Raw genomic sequence first — 19,874 nt, 5'->3', positions numbered from 1 at the left:
TGTAAGATAAATAGTAAGCTATAGTTGGTATCATAATCAGGTTTAAAAATGTCGCTTAGCCATATAATGGAACCCCCCCCTTTGCTACACCCAATCCCTTCATTCATTATATATATATATATATATATATATATATATATATATATATATATTATGAATGAAGGGATTGGGTGTAGCAAAGGGGGATTTCCATTATCACAGTCATGCATCTTCCAAAAATGTAAATGTGTCACATTACAGAAAGTATTTATAACTATGGAGTGCATGTGTGGGTCTCTCCTGCTCTGTGTGGCTACTCACAGCAACCCGCAGGAGAGTAGGTGGAGTCTCGCTGTTTTTGAGCTCTGGACAAGGACAGACTACAGCTGTAGGAGAGCCTTTCTGCTATCGCCTCTGCTGCTGCACTGCAAGGCTCATGTTCCAGGATTGTACCCCTTGAGATATGAGCAAGACATCTTGGGAGATACAGCCCTCCTTATCCTACAAGCAGTTAAACTAAAACCAACACCATCTTCAATATTTTCCACGGGAAGGAGTTTTCAGCAGAACAATAATGGATCAGCACGAATTTCAGACTGTGATGGCAGACAAGGTGCAGGTGACCGGAGCTGGGGAGGATGAGGCAGGTTCCGCGGTCAGCGCCTTGACCATCCTGGCTCTTCTGGAGAGGGTGGCTGGGATCATCGACAATGTGCAGGCGTGTCAGCAGCGTATGGAGGAGCGGCAGTTAGATCTGGAGAACTCTATGAAGACCATTCAGATCGACATCCTCAAGCTGGCAAAGGATCACTCCACCACTGGAACCACAGTGGACAAGCTGCTGGAGAAGACCCGCAAGGTGAGCTCTAATGTTAAGGATGTTCGGCAGCGTGTGGAGAAGCAGAATGCCCGCGTCAAGAAGGTGGAAGCCACACAGGAGGAGCTACTGACGAGGAACAAGTTCCGGGTAGTCATCTACCAGGTGAGCTCTTTATCTCTCTCTCTATATACAGCTATACAGGTTATCAATTAACCTACAAAATGATATTGCAAAAGTCTACTGGATAGCAGTACAGTATTTCATGTACATTTTTTCACATTTTTCAATTTTGGCCAGATTTGTTATGTAGTAATTCAATATGTTAACATAACATTATTCAGAAGGTTTCATTCGACTTTATGAAGCAAAACGTGTCAATTTTACAAGGAGATACCAAACTTCTGGTCTTGTATATACCTTTCTCTTGGTCTTTTACCTTCTCCTTAAAAAAGCCATATTTTGATATCACCAGCTTTACAGCCCTTGACAACTATCTAAAAGCCCCACCTAAAAACGTGAGAGTTTGTTAATTTATACGGCAGATGGGGGACAGAAGATGGAGCTAGCTGGTTGGAGCTCCTCCACAAACCACTTAGAGGTGTCTGGATTGTGGTTGAGGTGCTGGACTGGAATAGGAAGATTGTGGACCTACATGAATGAGTGACTGGTATAATACAAAAGAAAACTAAGGTTCTTGGCCAAGTACTATTAATACCCACTAGGTAAACTATAAAAAGACAGGAGATCTGAAGCTGAAAGTGGCAGGTAACTGACTAAATTTGAGTTTAGTATCTAAAGGCGGTGGTGGTGGGGGATCTTTGATGGAGAGAGAAAAGGCTGTTTCACTGAAAGCTTCATATCAGGCACCTTTCCCTTTTAAAAGATAAAAAGCTGACCCTGTAGATTCAAGCCTTCAAAGAGAAACAGCTGTGAAACTCATGATGGCTCTGGCTATTATTAGCACGTGGCATGCTTTGCAGCCAGGGGAGTATAAGATTAACTGCTGTCCACCAAAGGTTATGTGCTGCCCTTATGAAAAGTAATATGTGGCAGACAGCCATCAATCTGTCACATTGACCCTGCCAATCACCAGTGTCCTTTTTAAGAACCTTTAGCTGGTAGCCACAAGGGTTTGATTTCAGGTGAAAGTCCCCACCCTTCTGGAAGCCAAAAGGGGCTGATAGTTTAATCGAGAGGTGTGTTCATGCCAAAGAAGTTGAAAATGAAGTGGAAAGTTACTTTAGGGAGCCTTGCCATGCATTGTATTGCAATCCATTGGAGTGTTGGAAGGCCAATGCGCACCGCTTTCCTACACTGGAAAAAATGGCAAAAAGTTACCTGTGCATTCCAGGATCCTCTGTGTCTGCAGAACGTCTTTTCCACTAACTAAGTCAGTTGCATACAAGACTGGCACCGGAACATGTCAACATGTTAATTTTTATGAATAAAAACCACTAGTTGCAGTTTTTTTTTGTATAGCGATTTCACCTCAGCGGGACTTTGAAAAAGCACTTGTTTAATCACAATTGGACCATATTTTTTTCTGAGGGGACGTTTTGGATTATTTTTTCTTTTTGTTTTAAACTAAGATGTTTTAGTTCAGTAGTTGTGGGCACAGTTTGTTAAAGATGTAGTTGTAGTAAACATGTCTATTGGCACCAGAATTTCCACCAATTTGCACCCCTGAGCGTTTTGCACGCACGTCATGAACACATTAAATCTCATGGCATTCCGGTTGAGCGCGGGGCCCCCTAAAGGGTGGGGGCCCTAGGCGGCTGCCTCGCTCGCCTTGCCTTAAGGCTGACCCTGGGTGCAACACAGTGCGGGAGCACCGCACAGTATGGTGCACGGTGTACAATATATAGTGCATGGTGCAGCACAGTACACTACGATGCACAGTATGGTGCACGGTGCGGTACGGTGCACAGAGGCACGGTATGGTACACTATGGTGCATGGTATGATACGGTGCACGGTACGGTGCACCGTACCACACCGTAAGCAAACTGTATGTGACCAAGGCAGAAACACAGGGATGTAATGCAAGAACCTGAGAGCACCTGCTTACAGCTCTCTCCCGCTGACAAGCCTTCACAGAGCGGTGCCGAAGCTACCCGCTATTGTGGCATGGGCAGAAGAGCAAACTGTTGGGCTACAGCCCACAAGTTAGTCTGTGCAGCCCAAGGGCTAAACACAGTGCCTGTGGTGCTGGCTTGCAAGCAAGTCTAAGCCCAGACTTCTGCGACTGCTTAAGCAATAAAACAGGGAAAAACACAAATACAGCAGTTTCAACCACATACAATATTTAGTTTAAATTCACAATATGCTTGTAAAAAACAAGACTAATAAAACTCCGGCTGGAGTTAAGGTAGAAAAGAGAGAATAAATAATATTAATAATACTGTGTTACCGATCTGCAGAGTGTAGGAGCAGGCAAGCCCACTGCTGCCACTGGCCAGAAGGCCGCGAATACAGACTCACGGTAAAAAACAATATTCAATTATTTCAACAATTTTTGGTTTACAATTCGTACTTGAAAGGGAACTGATGTTTTCCAGTGCCATTTATATTATAATAATAATAATAATAATAATAATAATAATAATAATAATAATAATAATAATAATGTATTCTCTTTTCTAACTTAAAATTGCCTAAATAAAACAAAACATTCACTGAGTAACGGTTATGTCCTCCATAATTGCAAATAATATTGTTTAAAAATAAATGTGGTTATTGAAAATAAAACAATGCTACAATGTTACCTTAACGGTCTGCAGTCAGTAGCTATCCAACAGCACTGGTTGTAGTATCGTACTTAGCTTGATTCATGGGTTTGCAGCGATCCTTAATTTCTAAGAGTGTCGAAACTGACTACTAGAAAGTGTATTTTGAAAAGTAAAAACAGGTTTAACACGTAGGTTGTACAGCAGACTAGATGCACTTATGTGATTCTGGAACTCATTTTGACAGTAGATACAAAATTAGGTTTTAGTTAAATTGTGAGTTTATGGATTAACCATAGATAATTTTATTAAATTTTAAATTGAGCTGCTTAAATTAGTCAATTAACATTATTTTTAAAATGTATTATAACTAATTGATTAATTTGACCTTTTTAATTAATTAAAAATATATTTTTACAATAACTTTAATAATTCCATTACATATCCAAATGAAAATACGTTTTAAATAGTAATATTTAAGGGCAGCAGTGTGGAGTAGTGGTTAGGGCTCTTGACCGGAGGGTCACAGGTTCAATCCCCGGTGGGGGACAATGCTGCTGTACCCTTGAGCAAGGTACTTTACCTAGATTGCTCCAGTAAAAACCGTATAAATGGGTAATTGTATGTAAAAATAATGTAGTATCTTGTAAAATAGTAAGTCGTCCTGGATAAGGGTGTCAGCTAAGAAATTAATAATAAAAAATGATTTTATAATTTAAACAAATGTAATTGCCCAATAAATTCAGATAATCTGCTATGGTATAGTGTACAGTACATAACAATAGTGTCTTGATATATTATAATTATTTATTACATTTTTTGGTGCTTATTTTTAGCTATTTTCAACTTGTACGTAATTTTTTTTTTTTTCAGGGCTTTCATTTTTTGGATACTGTATAAAAATATTGCTTTTTGGTTACTTTCGCTTTTTTCTGTCACAGTATGTATAGTAACTAGACAGTACTTGCATACATTTTTAATTTAACCTTATTTCCTTTGCTGTCTTCCCAGTGGTGACTCCAGGATTCTGGAAGAGGGGAGGTGAAGGGGTGATAGACAGATGGGCTTGGGGGGTAGAAGTTTTTGTTACCCTAATCCTAACCCAGCACACACACAGGGAGAATGTCACACGCACACACAATATCATGAAAGAAACAGGATTAAATGATTGGGGAAAAAACAGTAGACTGGATGTTTACTTGACAAAAACATATTTTTGTATGCTACGTAGCTTTATTACTTAATGTAATGTGTACAATACAATCTAATATCAATGCAATCTAATATCAATGTAAACTTTTAAAATAGTTTCACCTTACAGATAACAGATAACCAGAACTTCTCTAAATGTACTGCAGTCTGAAGTAGAACATTATCCATCAAGGGGCATTCCACATTTTCAAGAATTGACAAACCATAGCTGTTTTTTAAGCTAAATTTATTTCTATGAACAATTGTTTTAAATATTATGAAGTGAATTAGCCAATATTTATTAGTCTTTAAGGGTTGTCCTTTTTATTTATTTATTTATTTATTTTTATTACACATACCCTCCTTTCAAAACTTAGCCTGCCATTGATGTTTATTCTAAAGTCTACATGCAAATATATTTCAGGGGGCTCAGCAAAACCAGATCACATATTTTGAAGCACACTTCTACAAATCTGTTTCTACAGTGCCTGAAAAAAAGAAGTAAAGGGGAAGGATTGTTAAAAACTACAGTATTACTTATTTGTTAATCACATTGACTGACATTAGCTATTCCATATGAAACTTAATGCAATATCAATTTCTAAATTAAATACCACGAATACGGGTCTCAGACATCGCACAAATAGTTTTCAAACTGCGGGCACATTCCAGCAATGCTGTTTTCCAAGGCATCACATTGATCTGTTTTTTTTTATTATTTTTCAAATTGCATTCATAAATCATATTTTTTTTTCATAATACTCAACATTTTTTTAACGCGTTTACTTACTTCCAAGCAATACAGAAAATGTGCTCTTCATAAACCGTCACACAGTAACATGCTGTGGTATGTTTCCTAAAGCAGAAAGTTTGGTCTCTGCATTGGAAAGGAAACTAGACAAATTCATAAATAAGTACTTTTATACTGGCTTAATGAAAGCATATCATTTGAATAGAATATGTGGTGTACTGTTGTACACAAATGTGAACGGAACCTACGAGTTCTAAATTCTACTCAATTACACACCAAACTCTTCCTGTGCCATCAGCGTTTTTATTATCAGCCCCTTTTTCCATGCATACATTCATAAGCATTAATACAAACACCATAGCACTGGGCTTGAGCTGGGGGTTGTAAGGATAGGGCAGAAGAAGCAGAAAGGAGCAGTTAGTAGGACAGGGTGCCAGCTAGAAAGGACCAGATTTAGGATAGAGGAATGGGCTGAAGCCCTGACTAGTTGCAGACCAGACTGGGATAGAAAGTGGTCGCTGACTAAGGGTATAATGCCAACACATCTCAAGGGCAAAGGACCCAGCGACCGAAAACAGGATAGCAAGGTGGTCGCTGACTCGAGGGCGACAATGCCGACACATCTCAGGGGCAAAGGACCCAGCAACTGTAAACAGGATAGCAAAGTGGTCGCTGACTGAGGGCGACAATGCCGACACATCTCAGGGGAAAAGGACCCAGCAACTGTAAACAGGATAGCAAAGTGGTCGCTGACTGAGGGCGACAATGTCAACACATCCCAGGGGCAAAGGACCCAGCGACCAAAATCACATACGAGGGTTATGACTCGAGGAGCCGCCCCTCGGGAGGCAGTCAGTCCCAGTAGACCGGGACATGAAAGGAGGTAGAGAGAAGGTACCCAGCATCTGAGACTTCTGTAAGGGGGTGCTTGTTAAACCCCTGATTGGCTGAGACTTCACGCTGCCTGGGACCTGAAATAACGACAAAGCATGGAGGTTAGTATGGGACTCGAGCACAGAGTGGCCACGTCCTGAAAGAAAGGCAGAATAGAACAGAGCCTCGAGTGAGGTAGGATAAGCACAGGAGCTGCGACAGGACAGAGTGTGGCCGGGGGTCCGCTCTGACTCACATGGTGAGAACCCCCTGAAGGTAAGGGAGGCAGATGCCTAGCCCTGAGGTCGAGGAAGTGAGACTCACTAGCCCCCCAAAGGATGGACCCCCAGCTCCTCGCGAGATCACCCACACCATGAAACAAACAGACAGCACATGCCAATGCATAACATGAACACAGGACCACCTGCTGGAAAGTTATCTTAACATTGCTGAAAAAGGGCAGATAGAAGACTCAATCCTTCACAGCTGAATGAACTGACCACGTCGGAATTGATCTGTCTTTGAGATATGCAGCCGAATTATGAAGTAGGAGTTGGAAATAGAAGGTCACATAAACGAATACCCACCGCAGGAAAACTAGAAGCCGAATAAACTGAATTCGGAGCTTCTGAGGAAACCGAAGAAGGCTGTGAGGCAGATGGTCTACATGAGTAGGTCCTTGTAGGGGGAGAAGCAGCCAGTGGAGTTAATGGAAGGTGAGGCAGGGGGGAGCTTTTAAGGATTCCACTGAGGGTCAGGCGAACTGCTGGTATAGAGAGGGTGGAGGGAGAAGGCATGGACATAACGCGGTAGTGATATTGGATCCCTGAAATGTAAGATTTAATTGATGCTGGGGCGAGACGAAGAGATTTCTTAACGTGGACAATGAAAGCCAGGATCCAGTCTTGATTGAAGGGAATAGGATGATATGATTTTGAGTGCAGGAAGTTGAGAACACTGACCAGGCTGTAGAATAAGAAGCTCTTGAAGAAGGGGCAAGGGCTGCAGACATGTAATGTTGAGCAGATTGAAGGAGGTTGCTGAGGGTAGGGTTCAGTCGAATAGTAGCTGTTGAAACTGAGGAGTCTGGAAGGGGGTTGGGGAAGCAGACAGGGCCAGCTGACAGAACTTGGATACCTGCAGACGAGAGAGAGCATCAGCAGCGTAATTGTGAGTACCAGGAAGATGGTGGGCTTGCATTAACAAGTAAAGAGATACGGAAGACCATGTGGAGTAGTGGTTAGGGCTCTGGACTCTTGACCGGAGGGTTGTGGGTTCAATCCCCAGTGGGGGACACTGCTGTTGTACCCTTGAGCAAGGTACTTTACCTAGATTGCTCCAGTAAAAACCCAACTGTATAAATGGGTAATTGTATGTAAAAATAATGTGATATCTGTATAATGTGAAATAATGTATAATGTATAATGTGATATCTTGTAACAATTGTAAGTCGCCCTGGATAAGGGCGTCTGCTAAAAAATAAATAATAATAATAATAATATCAGATGATGAAGCAAACGCACGATGAAGAGGGAATGAAGAACGTCCTTTGTTAATGATATGCACTGTGGGTATGTTATCACTGAAGAAAAGGATTGATTTTCTTGACCACTGGTGAACCAAGAGGAGAGCGGCAACTACGATTGGATAGATTTCCAGGAGAACAGTGGATTTTTCTTGAGGGGGAAGGAGCTGAATTTCGGGGGGCCAGGTGCTGGAGAACCATTCTGATGCCAGGAACCCGCCGAATCCAATGGATGAGGTGTCAGTGCAGAGGGCAAGATCGTGAGTAACTGAAATGAAGTGGTCATAAAATAGAGAAAGACCATTCCAGTTGGTAAGGAGATTGATCCACATCTTTATATCTAATCTGGCCTCGGGTGAGATTTTGACTTGGGAATTCAGGAATGATGTGAATGGCGAAATTGAAATGACAGGAGGTTGCACTTCTTAGTGGAAGAAGAGATCTGGAAACGGTTGATGAGTGAGAGCATATGTTGGAGTTTGACAGGAGGTAGGCTGGCTTCGAATTTCACATTATCGAGGGTAATGCCAAGGAATTCCAGAGAGTTGACGAGGCCAATGATTTTCTCTTCTCTTCGCCTGGGCTGGTGGATCTGAAGGGGGGGAAATGAGCAGAAAGTCGTCCATCAGATGTAGGAGGAAGGTAACACGATAGGTGTTTAGCAGAATCCAGCAGAGGGCTTCTGACAAGGAATCAAATATATTTGGGCTACTGTGTGGGGTGGGAAAATAGAATTTGTCTGCCTAGCAGACTCCAAAAAGGTGACGGAGGGAAGGGTGAATAGGCATAACCTTGAATGCATCTGAGATATCGGCTTTGGCAAGCCAGGCTCTATGACCTACCATTTTGATGGAATTAATGGCGTCAGACAGCTTGAAATGAGGGAGTTAATGCTGCAAGTGTAACTGCCCTGAGGAGCAGATAGGTCGATGATAAGACGTTTCTTGCCAGAATATTAGTGGGTAGCGATGCATGGGATTTATGCGGTAAGTAGTGAAGGGAGGTGATGCAAAGGGACCGACCATGAAGCCTTTGTCGACTTCGGCCTGGATAAGAGAATTGATGACTTGTGGCTGTGAAATAGCAGAGTGGAGGTTTTGACAGACATGAGACTCAGAAGGAACTTGAGAAATGCCAGTGGAGAAGCCCTTTGAAAGACCATTGATTAGATAGCGAGAGCCAGAACATTGATTGGAATGGAAACCTCTGACAGGTGGAGGTTCTTGCAGGACCGGTTGAAGCAGACAAAAGAATTAAAATGAATGCATATTTGCCTGTGGCCTGAAAACCTAATGGGGTGACCATAGATGTCTTGGGCTTGAGATCTGGTGGGCGGAGCTGAAGCATGGATGGAAGCAGGGGCAAGTTGTCTTGAACTGAGAAGAGAAGGCAAGGGATGAGGACTAGGTTGAAAGGAACCAGCTGCTGCCTTAAGGCATAAGGTGCGCGGTAGAGGCGCACACGCTGCAGATGTTGGCACGAATACCACTGAAAATATGGGTGAAGAGATCTGGGTCGGAGTGGGACCAGTTCATGATACGGTTGTCAGCAGAAAGGGTGGCAGCAGCTTTGGCTGAGAATGCACAGTGGTATTGATAAAACAAGGTGCCCCCGTAGCGCACAGACAATTCAACAACCAGGAAGAGATACTGATTGAGCTCCTGTAATCTGTGAGGATAAGCAGAACAGAGAATAATCACGATAAATGGAGAAGGCGAGAACAAATTCTCCCACAGAAAGGCTTTTTTGGGATTTCAGAGTGACTGAAACGTCTCCACAGTCAATCACTCTGTGGACCAAGAACTCGGAGGTGGCGATGGGAATGGAAACGAGATTGACATCCTTGCCTTCAGTTATTTGCTTCCTAATTTTTGGAGAAACAGAATGGCTGGAAATAGCATGGGGAGAAGAGGAACCTGATGTAGTGGCTGAGGCGAGGTTAAACTCCGGAAGAGTAATGGGGGGCACTGAGGAGGACGTACCAAAAGTATAGGCAGAAGTGCTGGAACTGTTTTTTTTTTTTATTGATAAATGCTCAAGATTACGAGATGTTATTAGACAAGTGCCTCTTCATTTGGCCATTTGTGAATAAAAAACATGTATCCTGTTTGTACTGATGTTCTTTAATTTGTTAAAGTATAATCAATGCACATGCTTGTGATATAATTCCAACAAACACAAACACAAGCATATTTGGTAAACATGTAAACCAACAAAACAGTGCCAATACAGCTTGCTATAGTTGAAATGAACTACTATTACTTCTGAATGAAATCCAATATTCAGAATTATAATGACGTTTATTTCAAATAAAGTCTTGCCCATCTCCACCCTTGTAGTTATACTGAGGTACTGTATGATTCAAACCAGATTTCAATCCAAACACATTGGTTTACTAAGTTTACACTGAAGAGCAGCTCCTGTATGGAGTGAAATAACTGTCAAAAATATACTGTGCGTACTGTGTGCGTAATAAAAAAGTTTTACAAAAAAACATGTCAGCCTGCTCAATGCGCCAATTCAAATGCAATATCCACGATAGTGATGTTTGTTTAGCTAGCGTTCTTTTATTTGTTTTCCTTCGCAAAACACAAATTCCAGTAAAACATGTTGTATGCACAGAGGCAATTAAAAACAATGGATAGAAAATTAACTATTAATATACATTATAATAATAAAATGGTGTCCAGCTGAGAGTATGCAGATTGCAACTGAAACCCTACACTTCCAGTAGACTGCAAGCGGCAGCCTGCGTATGCGTTTCAATACTCATCGATCGCATTGACATTCGTCTGTGGGTGCCTGACATTCACATAAGTTTTTTTGTGAGCATGAAATAACTGTCAAAAATGAGTTGAACTCGTATTTGTGAGTTGTACTTGTATTTTTGAGGTGTATTCGTATATTTGGATACAAATTAATTTTTTACAAACTTATACATTTATTTTATGACTACGCGGAAAGCTTTTTACAGGTACACATCTTTTTACGAGTGTACAAATTTATTTTATAGGTACACATTTTTTTGACAGTTATTTCACTCCATACTCCTGAACACACAAACACAAAAAACACAAAAAAAACCCCAAAAATGGCATAGGTGTAGTTTAGCGGGCCAAGCAATTAAAGTGGTGGAGATTAACAGGGTCGCAAGTACAATGAAACATTCTATCAGAACGGTAGCTACTGTCCTCGGGCAGGCAGAAAAAGCTAAACTTGTATCTGCTTCTTTGGCAACAGCCGGATGAAAATCAAGTTTGACATATGATTTTATCCTGCAGAAAGGGGCAGAGTGGTCACAATTCTCACTTAGGAACTGCGCATCAACATTCTCGGATCAGAACGGGTGAGCCTGATTTTCCTGGCCCGCTAAACTACACCTATGCCAACAAAACTAAAAAAAAGAATAATTGGAAAAATAAATAAATTATTTTTGGTATGGTGATTTTTTTTCTTTACAACACTCTGACATGTCAGTTATTACTGTGAATAACAAACTGGGTACTGGTATCATGGGGAAATTGGTATGCCTTGAAAAAAGTAGATGTCGCCTTTACTGTGCACGCGTGAATATTTGAAATTAAAGGGAGGGTTTAACACCCTGTATACCACCGTTTTTGTTTAAAATTGGTTACTGTAAACTTGGAAAATATAGCAAACTGTTTCAAACTTTTAAAATGTTGTCCGAATCTTCATTAAAAACTAAATTAATAATAATATTTTGCTAATGTACTTGTATAACATGTTGTTTTAATAATAACACTTTTAATATGACATGCCATTAACTCTTTGCAGTCCATTTATTAAGTGCGTGTCAGGCGCGTCAGGTCCAATTTATTTTCACACACACAGTTAATTTTAGACGCACTGTTTAAAAGTATTTTTTTTCCACAGTCAAATGAGTTTAAAAGGCCCTGCATATCAACAAAGCACTCACTAGGCATCTCCGTCCCCGGCCCACCCTTTCGTTCACTATCGCTTTCACATTTGCTTAGAAATAAATAATAATAATAATAATAGTCGTACATACCGATCAATCATCTCCTGATCACTCGTTTTATCACCAAACACCTCAATAATGTGATCCAAGTCACCTTGGACTTTTCCACATTTTGTAGTGTTACAACCTCGAATTAAAATGGATTTAATTAGGATTTTTTGTCACTGATCTACACAAAATAGTCCATAATGTCGAAGTGGGGAAAAAAATCTACATATTTTTCAAAATTATTTACAAATAAAAAACTGAAAAGTCTTGATTGCATAAGTATTCACCCCCTTTGCTGTGACACCCCTAAATAAGCTCTGGTGCAACCAATTGCCTTCAGAAGTCACATAATTAGTTGAATGGAGTCTGGGAAACTGGTCAGGATTGAGGGCAAGATGGATGGAGCCAAATACAGGGAAATTCTAGAGGAAAACCTGTTTCAGTCTGCAGGAGACCTGGGACTGGGGCGGAGGTTCACCTTCCAGCAGGACAATGACCCTAAACACGCAGCCAAAGCTACACTGGAGTGGTTTAAAAACAAGAACCTGAATGTCTTAGAATGACCCAGTCAAAGCCCAGACCTCAATCCGACTGAGAATCTGTGGCAAGACTTGAAAATTGCTGTTCACCAACGGTCCCCATCCAACTTGACAGAGCTTGAGCAATTTTGCCAAGAAGAATGGGCAAAAATTGCAGGATCCAGATGTGCAAAGCTGGTAGAGACTTACCCAAAAAGACTCACAGCTGTAATTGCTGCCAAAGGTGCTTCTACCAAGTATTGACTCAGGGGGGTGAATACTTATGCAACCAACAAATGTCTTTTTTTTTGTTTAATTAACTTTTGGGTCACAATAAAAAAAAACATTTTGCACCTTCAAAGTGTTAAGTATGTTGTGTAAATCAAATGGTAAAAATCCCAATTTAAATCCATTTTAAATCCAGGTTGTAACACTACAAAATGTGGAAAAGTCCAAGGGGGGTGAATACTTATGCAAGGCACTGTATATACATACACATATACACATTTTTTCTTAAAAACACATTTAATTAAATATTAAAAAAAACATTGTAAAAAAAACCCCAAAACATATTTGAATGGTGTGATCGATCTCCTGAAGATAAAAATAAATTAAACATGAATTTACTACATGAATTAGATAGATAAGATGACACATTTTAAAAAAAAAATCCTTTGTTTTTTTTATTTGAAAAAATAACCATTGGCGTTTTGGTCCTGTAAATCTTCATTGGATTTCTAGTAAACCCTCCCTTTAAATTCAGAAATCTACTTTTTTCACGGTCTACCAGTTTCCTGTGACACCGGTACACAACTGTGAGCAGGATGGCTTAAAGGGGACATCAGATCAGGAAGTAGACACACAGGACTGGGGTATGGAAGCGCTGATGTGCAAGTTTAATAATAAATAAACACATAAAAGGTTTGAACAAAACACAAAACACTGGTACAAAACAAATGGCACAGTGGCCAAAACAGACACGGAACAACCAAGTATCGTGCTGGTGTAAAACCGGGATCAGTCACTGCTTTTATGCAGCTTTACTGGGACTCGTTTTGTTAATTATTCAATCAAGTCTGGGCACAGTCTGCAAAAACTACTTTACGCCCCCATGCCCAAATACATACATTTTAAATACTAATAATCCCACACCCCGTTCACCACTACATACATACATATACACAATAACATACCACATAAAACACAGAATACGCACAGGGGCGGGGTTACCCTGCCACAACAGTAATCACACAAAAATATGCAGTTCTCTTATGTGTCTTAATGAGTACTGTGTCACCACTCAAAATTAAATCTTGGAATATAAGAGAAACAGCCACCTGTTTCAAGATCTCATGTTGGTTTTCTGATTACTGTGCACTTCTTGGGGGACAGTCATGTGGTTCACAGGCTTAGAGTAAATACTTTGGTAGCTTTATAAAAATTCACACTTGCTGGTTTACAGCTCATACGAATAGCCTGATAATCTTACAATAAAATTAATAATATGGTGGGATTTCACTTTTAAAGGTGAACCTAACTGTGTGTGGACTTGATGGTTTTACGGATCCCGATGAACCCAAGCTAACATTAGGTAGTACAAAAATAGTGCTAATCAGAGTCTGAAACCAGTAAAATACATTGTGACAGGGTGACTGAGTGGTGACGTCACGGCAGAAGCAGGCATGAAAACAAACTGACACCAATACTGCAGTTCAAAAGAAAGAATCGGCTGTGCCGTTTTTATTCAGCAAAAATAAATAAAATATTTAAACAAAAACACTGGTGCTCACAGAGCAAAATAAAAGAGTAAACAAAAACAAATCTCGAACACAAAATCAACAATAAATAATAAATAAACCATACAGGTCAGGCTGGGCAGTCGCTGTCGCTGTCGCTGTCACTGTTCCTGTATGTTATAATTTAATTTAGTTTCGTTTTCACACGATCGCTCCGCTCCGCTCTCGCTCTCTCCGCTCCGCTCTCGCTCTCTCCGCTCCTACCAGTGTCCATGGGGGTGGCCATGGTGGGAGGTCCGGCACCCCTCAATTCTTCGTGGCCGGCAGCTCCGTCTTCCGGGGCTCCTGCCACACACTATACTTGCCGCGAAAGTGCGGCTGGGGGAGCTGGTCTCCTGACCTCCCCCCCTTCTTCACGGCCGGCATTTCCCCTCCGCGGGGCTCCGACTACCCAATTTCTGGCAGCGAAACTGCTGCCAGGGGAGCTGGTCTCCTGACCTCCCCCCCCTTCTTCGTGGCCGCCAGCTTCCCTCCGTGGGGCTCTGGCCACAGTGTTTCCTGCCACGGAAATGCGGCTGGGGGAGCTGGTCTCCTGACCTCCCCCCCTTTCTTCATAGCCGGCAGCTCCCCTTCATGGGGCTCCGGCCACAGTGTAGCGACCCCAGGCGAAGCAGGATCCCCGGCGACCCCAGGCAAAGCAGAGCACCCGGCGACCCCAGGCGAAGCAGGACCCTCGACGACCCCAGGAGAAGCAGGACCCTCGACGACCCCAGGCGACGGCAGCAGTAGCGGACCCTCGGGAGGCGACGGCAGCAGCAGCGGACCCTTGGGAGGCGACGGCAGCAGCAGCGGACCCTTGGGAGGCGACGGCAGCAGCAGCGGACCCTCGGGAGGCGAACTCGGGAGGGGAGCCCCTGGCCATGGAGGTGGCAGCGGGAGCTCCACTTCTCCCTCGTACCCTGTACCCTGTATGGAGCAAAAGGCAGCCCCAGGCGATGCGGAGCAACAGGCAGCCCCAGGCGATGCAGAGCAACAGGCAGCCCCAGGCGATCCAGTCGTGGCATCCCTGAGCGGAGCGGGCGTGGCATCCCTGGGCGGTGCGAGGCTGGCATCCCCGAGCGATGGCGAACTGGCATCCCCGAGCGATGCACGACAGGGCGGCAGCGGACCCTCGGGAGGCGACGGCGGCAGCAGACCCTTGGGAGGCGATTGCAGGATGGGAGCCGTCTGGCCCTCTTCTCAGCCACGGTAACCCGGCCGTTTTCCGCCTTGCCCTTTTCAGCAGCCCGTGCAAGGGCAGCTGCGGACCGCCAGCCTTCTGTCCCGGTCCGTCCTGTCGTGAAGGGAGAGGCAGCTCCTGCTCCTCTCCCTCGGGTGGTGGAGAAAGAGGCAGCTCCTGCTCCTCTCCCTCAGGTGGTGGAGGCAGAGGCAGCTCCTGCTCCTCTCCCTCAGGTGGTGGAGGCAGAGGCAGCTCGGGCTCCTCCCCTTCCGGCTGCGAAGGCGGCAGGGCCTCCTCCACTTCTGGCTGCGAAGGCGGCAGGGCCTCCTCCCCTTCCGGCTGCGAAGGTGGCAGGGGCTCCTCCCCTTCTGGCTGCAGCCGTGAAACCAGCAGGCATGCTCCCTCTGCTGGTGGCGGCGATGGAGGCGGAACCAGCAGGCATGCTCCCTCTGCTGGTGGCGGCGATGGAGGCGGAACCAGCAGGCACTCTCCCTCTGCTGGTGGCGGCGATGGAGGCGGAACCAGCAGGCATGCTCCCTCTGCTGGTGATGGAGGCGGAACCAGCAGGCATGCTCCCTCTGCTGGTGGTGGTGGGACCAGCAGGCACTCTCTCTCTGCTGGTGGCTGCAGTAGAGACAGAGACAGCTCCTGCTGCTCTGCTCTGGCCGTTGGAGGTGGTGGTGGAACCAGCAGGAACTCTCCCTCTGCTGGCGGAGGTGGGACCAGCAGGCACACAGTCCTCCCAGGGCGGTGGAGGTGGAACCAGCGGGTATTCTCCCTCTGCTGGTGGAGGTGGGAGCGACACGCAGTCCTCCCATGGCGGTGGAGGTGGAACCAGCAGGTACTCTCCCTCTGCTGGTGGAGGTGGGGGAGGAGGCAGAGGCAGCTCCTGCTCCTCTTCTCCTGTGAGGGGGCAGTTCACTGGGAAATGCCCCCACTCCCCACAGATACAGCAACAGTATGGTACGACCCTGCTGTGGAGGAGGGCTTCCCAGCTAACCTCCTCCTGTGGCTGTGGACGTCCGGCCTTCCCCCTCTTGGGCTGTGGACGCACCGACTCCCCCTTCTTGGGCTGTGGACGTTCGGGCTCCTCCCACTCAGGCACAGGACGTTCGGGCTCCTCCCACTCAGGCGCAGGACATTTGGGCTCCTCCCACTCACGCGCAGGACGTTCAGGCTCCTCCCACTCCAGGTCTGGGTCTTCCTCCTGCCATATGGGGAAGGTGCCAGGGGACACGTGCCAGGGCTCCCCACAATTAAAGAACCATTCCTTCCCCCACAGGCAGGTGAGGCAGACTTGCTGCGGCCATTGCTGCTTCTCCTTCCCCTTTCCTCTTCTTCCTCACATCCTCCTCTTCCTCACACACGAAAAAACAAAAAAACAAAAAACAAACTGAAGTACCCTTTCTGGCCTGAGTCCAGGAGGCGCTGGTGATCCCACTCTGGACACCACGTGTGACAGGGTGACTGAGTGGTGACGTCACGGCAGAAGCAGGCACGAAAACAAACTGACACCAATACTGCAGTTCAAAAGAATCGGCTGTGCTGTTTTTAGTCAGCAAAAATAAATAAAATATTTAAACAAAAACGCTGGCGCTCACAGAGCAAAATAAAAGAGTAAACAAAAACAAATCTCGAACACAAAATCAACAATAAATAATAAATAAACCATACAGGTCAGGCTGGGCAGTCGCTGTCGCTGTCACTGTTCCTGTATGTTGTAATTTAATTTAGTTTCGTTTTCACACGATCGCTCCGCTCTCGCTCTCTCCGCTCCTACAACACCCACCTCGAGTGCCGAGAGCTGCAGGCTTTTTATATCATGGCCGAGGGGTTTAACTAATTAGTAAATCATCCTATTACCTCTCGGCCACAATCTGCACAAGTTTATTAATTATGTTGTGGATGGGGCTACCCATCCACACTAAACAAAACAATCGGCTACGCCGTCAAAATACAAAACAATACCAAAACATACAGCGCTCGCCGTCATATAAATAAATCATAAAACAAAACAAATACAAAAGCACACTGCACAGGGGCGGAGGGGAGACCCCGATCTAAAATAAAATAAACAAATCAACACTGTATAGGGCTCCTCGCCTTGTTACATACATATATTGAATTTGCACTTACTGCAATTGCTTTGGGTATTCTATTGCATCATTGTAGTAGTTTTAAAATAAAAAGGTGTTTGGCAGATATTTACAGTATATATTACAGTTCTCCTGCCAAAGCCAAGGAAAATGGCTGTTTGAAAAGAATAGTTCTGGATAAGGTAAAACTGCTGAAGCTGATGTTTGTAAAGTGGGATTCAGCATCTGCGGTGGCTATAGCAAGAGATAAAATATCCACAAAACTATACTATAAAAATATAATACTAAATGAAAATACACTGTTCTGTGTGGCTTTAAGATGGAAAACAAGAGATCTCATTGTGTACTGTCTTGTATATCCACAGGGGGAGACAGAGATACCTTCCGTTGCTATTACGAAAACTCCCAAGGGAGGCTCAGTGAGGAATGCCATTGAGCCTGAAACCAATGACCCTCCTCCAGATCTGTCTTCCGATGAGGAATACATGGTGGTTGAGGAGGCCGACTCCTCTACTGGAGCTCGGCTTAAGAAAATGGGCATGAGGCGCATTGACAGTATCAAGAAGGCCTTCTCGAAGGAGAACATGGTGAAGACCAAGCAAAACCTGGGCACCAAAGTGAACCACATCAGCACCCGGATAGTGACGCCAGAGCGCAGAGAGAAGATCCAGCAGTCCAAGGAGAGGATAAAGCAATCTAGTGAGAGGCTGAAGGAATCCATCTCCAAAGCAGCCCCCACCAAGGAGTCCTTTAAGTTCACCATCAAGAAAGATAAAGAGAGGACTATAGCAGAAGGGCAGGAGGGAACCCAAGGGGCTCTGGCAGAACAAGCTGCCGCTGAGGCAGGGGCATCCACACAGCCCCCTAAAGCGAGCAGGAAGACAAGCCTAGATGTCACCTACACTGAGGTGGTCACAGAGGTGAAGCAGGAAAGCAGCACTACAGAGCTGGCAGTACCACACCGTGAAGATGGCAAACTTGTCTACACTGAAACAATCGTGGCTGCAGTTGAAGATAGCAAAGGGGAGCAGGCAGAGGCAGATGTAATGGATATGAAGCAACCATCCTAAGCATCCAACCTTTGGAATGAAATAGGCACCTCGCATGAATTGTACAATTTCAGAAAAGTTCAAATTTGCGATGTAGTACATAATGTTTTTTTTGTTGTTGCATATTGAACATTCAGGGGCATTATGTCTCATTTCTTTTTCTTGAGAGGGTGGGGGGTTATTAGCTATTTTGTAAGCTTGAAGGGTCATGGGTAGAAGTAATCCTATAGTTGCAGGCCAACCACATTTAGCAACCCACCTAAATATGTGGTATCCCAGAAATCTGAAATACAGACGCCCTGTAGATTATTCTGAAATGTTTTATAAATGATAAAATGTGGTCTGTGCAGGTAGTTTTTTTGGTGTTTCATGAAGTCAAAGCATTAGACTGCCAGAAGCTTGGTTGGTTTACCAAAGACATCCAAGTTGCTCCAGTTGATTTTGCAATAACCTTAGGCTAGTGGGAAATGTTGTCCCTGAGCAGCAGTGCCATCTTACAGTGGCCGAATGAGGTTTTGAAGAGGTTTACAGCATGGTGTCAATTGTTATGATGAAAAGCAGGAAGTGAAGTGTAAAGATGTGACTGTTATAAAGGATTTAGGCAGATGCAGGTTTTTAACTTTTTTTTCTAGCCTCAGTATTTCATGGTACAATAAAAACCACACATTAAATGGATTCAAAAGAACTCGGTCAGCTGGTCTCTTTAGAGTATCTTAAATGTATTTTCATGGGAAAGAAACAAACCTTAGATTAGGTGGATTACATGAAAAACAAGTAGAACAGGTTTGATACACAATAAAAAAATAAAATGTTTGATAATTTGTATATTTTCAAGTGAAATGTAATCCTTAAACATTTCTTCTTGTTCTGTGTGTGTAGCCAAATACAGCTGTCAGGTTTTAGTATTATCACACACATCTGTCACTCGGCTGTTTCTGGGCAGTTTATGTCAAAGTATAAAAGTACTGGTAAATAGCAGTAGAGTTTATTTGCTAGTTTTTCTTTTTTTTGTTCAACCTGTTAATATAGGACCCACTTACTGTAATAAAGAGTGACGTTTTGCATGAATTGAAAAACATTTATCTATAATACTGTATCTTTCCACCCAAGTGTAAATTATGTCAAAAGTCCTTGGTGAATGAATGAACTCCTTTGCAGCTAAAGTTTATTTTGAAAAGCTATACATTTCTTAATTTGAAGGAATAGCATGCTTTAAAACACAGTGCTTTAACCCTGTAAACATGTTTGTTAAATAGCTTAATTTATACTAGTGTGGGGTTCGTGTCCACTTCATCAGCTCATGTTAATGTGACATTTTCTGTAATACTGGTATTTGTATTTAAATCTGCTTATGATATAATAAAAAATAAATTAAGAAACTTTAGTGGTGAAGTGGTTGAAAGA

General features: G+C 43.5%; 1 protein-coding gene across 1 annotated transcript; it reads left to right on the top strand.

Moving 5' to 3' along the window:
- Positions 1 to 293: 293 nt before the first annotated feature.
- Positions 294 to 19,854, top strand: cavin4a (caveolae associated protein 4a). The gene is made up of 2 exons (XM_034059054.3): positions 294 to 961; positions 17,787 to 19,854. The coding sequence occupies exons 1-2, from the start codon at positions 554 to 556 to the stop codon at positions 18,489 to 18,491; spliced, it is 1,113 nt and encodes a 370-aa protein (XP_033914945.1). The 5' UTR covers positions 294 to 553; the 3' UTR covers positions 18,492 to 19,854.
- Positions 19,855 to 19,874: the final 20 nt, after the last annotated feature.

Source organism: Acipenser ruthenus, chromosome 3, assembly GCF_902713425.1.
Source record: "Acipenser ruthenus chromosome 3, fAciRut3.2 maternal haplotype, whole genome shotgun sequence".
In the NCBI taxonomy this organism is placed as follows: domain Eukaryota; kingdom Metazoa; phylum Chordata; class Actinopteri; order Acipenseriformes; family Acipenseridae; genus Acipenser; species Acipenser ruthenus.
This window is presented reverse-complemented; position numbering and strand designations above follow the sequence as displayed.